General features: G+C 39.6%; 1 protein-coding gene across 1 annotated transcript; it reads left to right on the forward strand.

Annotated features, from left to right (window-relative positions):
* Positions 1 to 610: 610 nt before the first annotated feature.
* On the forward strand, positions 611 to 1,245 carry LOC123610649 (keratin-associated protein 21-1-like). Its single transcript, XM_045501522.1, has one exon. The coding sequence runs from the start codon at positions 647 to 649 to the stop codon at positions 941 to 943; it is 297 nt and encodes a 98-aa protein (XP_045357478.1). The 5' UTR covers positions 611 to 646; the 3' UTR covers positions 944 to 1,245.
* Positions 1,246 to 3,944: the final 2,699 nt, after the last annotated feature.

Here is a 3,944-nt window from a genome sequence, read left to right on the forward strand (position 1 = left end):
ACCAATAAAAAGAGAATATGTAGATGTTAGATTCTAACCAACGTTTCTAGATCTCAACACTATTGGCATTGTACAGCAGATGTTCCAGTGTTGTTGGGCTTTGTTCTGATGACTGGAATTAGCATCTTCCCTTGTGTATCACACTTGGAGCTAGTAGGTATCTGGGTGTGAGCAGGCAGAAAAAAATTTGCAGTGATTCCAGAAAGGAGATGGGAGTTATTTCCTTCCCTATGGGGACAGGTAGATAGCTTAGGAAAGAGGAGCGATCAAGAGGACAAGATTTTCCTAAATGTCCCTCAACGATAATACATAAGGTAAATTAAATGACAACAAGTTGTGAAGGTGGGTACCAGTTTTACGTATGGCCCATGATTCTATTGGGAGAATTCTTTGGCAGAGCAATTAAAATGTTGTTCTTTAAATATAACTGGAGACCTCAACAGAATGAAGTCACATTTCCCAAGACTTTTATTGATTGTTGACAGTGAGTGGCATACCAGAAGTGCTTACATATTTGTTGGGTATGTCAGGGGATGAATGGTATGTTCTGCCAATTACTGACAGTATATAAAGGTCCAAGGCTAGTAGAAGACACACAGTTCACCACATCCTCTCACACCCACGTGAAATCTCTTCTCTTGACAAGATGTGCTGCAACTACGGCAACTCCTGTGGCTATGGCTGTGGCTATGGCTGTGGCTATGGCTACGGCTGTGGCTATGGCCCCTATTACAGCTGGAGTTATGGACCTGGCTATGGATGTGGATATGGCTCCCGGTATGGCTGTGGCTCTGGTTGTGGATATGGCTGTGGATATGGCTCCTGCTGTGGCTACGGCCCCAGATATGGCTGTGGTTGTGGCTATGGCCCCGGCTGCTATGGCTCCGGCTGCTATGGTTACCGGCCATTTTGCTATAGAAGATGTTATTCTTCTTGCTGTTAGACATCACCCCATTGTCCTCTAAATAAGACACATCTAATGAGAGGTCTGAATCAAGGATTCATACCTCACATTTTCTATATCCACGAAATTGCATGCTTCTCAGAGGCTCACACCTTGAAGCAACATTTCTAGAATGGCATCTTGTGCCTCAAGGCTGTGTGGTATCATGTGACTCTTTTCTAAATGTTGGTGTTTTTTCCTTTACTCTGGATTCTGTCATCTGACTGTGGCAACGAGACTAACACCCCACAGTTGGGCAAATTCCTTATTCTCAATAAAAATGATTCTTTGCTTCTAATATATCTCTATGTTCTTGCTTGTGAATTACTCCTTTTTTTGAGGTATTATGACTTCTCTTGAAAATCTAGGTGACAATATTTTTCATGCACATGAGGGCTCTTCCTTCATATAATGCAAGCGTTTCTTCTCTTATGTTCATCAGAGAAAATGCCTTTTCTACCTGTGCCTTGCACCCCTCATGCCCAGGCCCTCACACCTCAACACAAATCACAGATATTTCAGAGCTTTCATCTGGAAATCACACTCTATGTAGAATGGAGGTGGAGGGGAAAGGCAAGGAGGTATGTTACCTCTTTAGGAGGTTGTGACACATGCTCCAGGGAGAGGAGGCGTGGCCTGAGTACTTCAAGGATGGATGGAATGGAAGAGAGAGTTTCCAGATTAATGAAAAATTAGAAATGGACTCGGGTGTCTAATGAACTTAGGAAGGGAAAATTTAGAAGAAAGATGTGGTGTTGTATCATCTGTAATTTCATGGAAGTCTGGATGTATTTGTTGGCATATATTGAGAGTGAGGAAATTGATTTCAGTCACTTAACTCACAAATAGTTTAGAATGTTTTTGAAAGGGAACTATCCTACACTCTGAAGATACAGGTGGAAAATTGTGGAGTACTTTCTTGCTCTCAGAGTGTTAACATTCTCATGGCGATATTTAAAAATAAGTAGGAATTAGTTGAAATTAATTTGGAGAGATCATCCCTATGCAGGCAAAAAAACATCTTACTGGGGAAGCGATTGCAGGCTGAAGGATTGCGGAGATAGTTCAAGGAGGTATTTTGACATTTTGTGTCAAATGAACTGATGCCATTTGAAAGAAATACTAGAAAGAACAGTTGTAAGTATAAAGGAGAAAGAGAAATTCATGAAGGTTGGGGTTTGATTGGTGGTGCCACAATTTGTAGTGGAAAAAAGCAAGGGATAGTTTGGGAGTTGCGAGCTTACTATTGTGTTGGGTTCTTACCAAAGTGTCTTTTCCTCATGTGCCTTCTAGAACTCTAACAGAGTGTACATCAGAAAAAAGTGTCTTCAGAGTCAATTTCTACCAGCAGAAAGAATGACTCACTGTCTCATCTCCATGACAAAAGTCAGTGCAGAAAGTCTGAGTCTGAGGACACTGGAGCTAAAGGTCTCCATCCACAACATGGCCAATTTCAAGGAAGATAACCCTGCCATCAAGGTCAGCCCTGGCATGAGGCTATGCCCAGGATATTAAGTGTCCTGCTGTGGAAGAAACAGGGCTTCTGTCAAGGGTTTGAAATTTTCAATATGGAACATCCTAAGTCTGTTCTGAGGACTGCCTGTGCTCTGGGTTAGTCAAGGGTGGGTAAATCCTACAGACAGGGGAAGGAATTCAATAATTACAGTTTCTTAAAAATATACTCATTGTTCTATTATGTTCCTTGTCTTTGAAGGCTTTGTGAAAGAGGGAAGAACATCATCAGATAGGCATGTATATCTCAATTTACATATCCATAAAGGGTCGAATATTTGTTAGGTATATAAGATAACTTGCACGTCTGTGACAAGGTGTTCATAAACGGACAAGTATCCTCAAAATGTGATATTTGAGTCTCACTAGTTAAAAACTTTTGAGACTTTCAGGATGGAAAGAGTAGAATGGAAATAGAACATGGTGATAATATATTGAATTATCTTATAACTTCTAATGGCACAGCAACATTTGAACACGATTTTGTTTTAATGCATTTCTTTACTGGGGAAATATTGACTGAATTCAAATTATGTGCCAGGCTCTACTTCATCTGGAAAGAGGGGTGCACAGAAGAGGAGATTATTTTTCTGCCATTATGGATGTGTATTCAGAAACCTGAATGGAAAGTTACTAGCAATACTGCAAGAAAGCTGGAAAACTTTTCCAATAGTTCAGGAGTATTGTGACAAGAAAGGGGTTGTTAGAAAAGCCAAGTGTGTATTCTAGGGAATTTGTGCATTAGAGTTTATAGCTGTGAATTTCAAGAATGGTAGAAAAGTAGAGAAAATTAAGCCAAAGAACAATTGTAGTGGGTATATTTTCCTTAAACTTCTGGTAAGGGATGAATTAGAGCAGAGTGATCAGATAGAGTAGTCTAAAAGTCGTAGGAAATACTGTCAACTGAAGGAAAAATGTCTAGAAAGGAAAGATCACAGGAAAGGAAATCAGCAGTTTTATGAAATTCCCAGGTGAAAGCATTGAGTAAAAGACTGGATGTCACTCATTTCTTTGATGGGAAATTTTAGCGTGGAGTAGAAGGAATGATCTTCCTGAGTTTGTACTCCCTTGCATCTTGGATTTTAGAGTTGTCACAGTAAAAAGTAATACAATTTTTGGATTCTGCCAGATTCATAAAATGGTGATTGATGTAAAGAGTAGACAACGAATGTGAGCAGAAACATCCCAAGAAACAACCATACAAACAAAAAACAGAGACACCTTCCTTTCTTCCTTCCTTTCTTTCTCTTTCTTTCTTTCTTTCTACTCTCTCTCTTTCTTTCTTTATTTCTAAATTCTTCCTTCCTTCTTTCCTTCCTTGTTTTCTTTTTGACATTATGTCTGGCGATGGAATGATTGAATAATGGGTTTAGTTGAGAAAAAAAGGAAGTATTTGGAATTAGACACCAATAAAGAGAGAATATATAGATGTGAGGTTACAAACCAAGGTTTCTAGATCTCAACACTACTGGCATTGTACAGCAGAAGT

Source organism: Leopardus geoffroyi, chromosome C2 (genome assembly GCF_018350155.1).
Source record: "Leopardus geoffroyi isolate Oge1 chromosome C2, O.geoffroyi_Oge1_pat1.0, whole genome shotgun sequence".
NCBI classification, from domain to species: Eukaryota; Metazoa; Chordata; class Mammalia; order Carnivora; family Felidae; genus Leopardus; species Leopardus geoffroyi.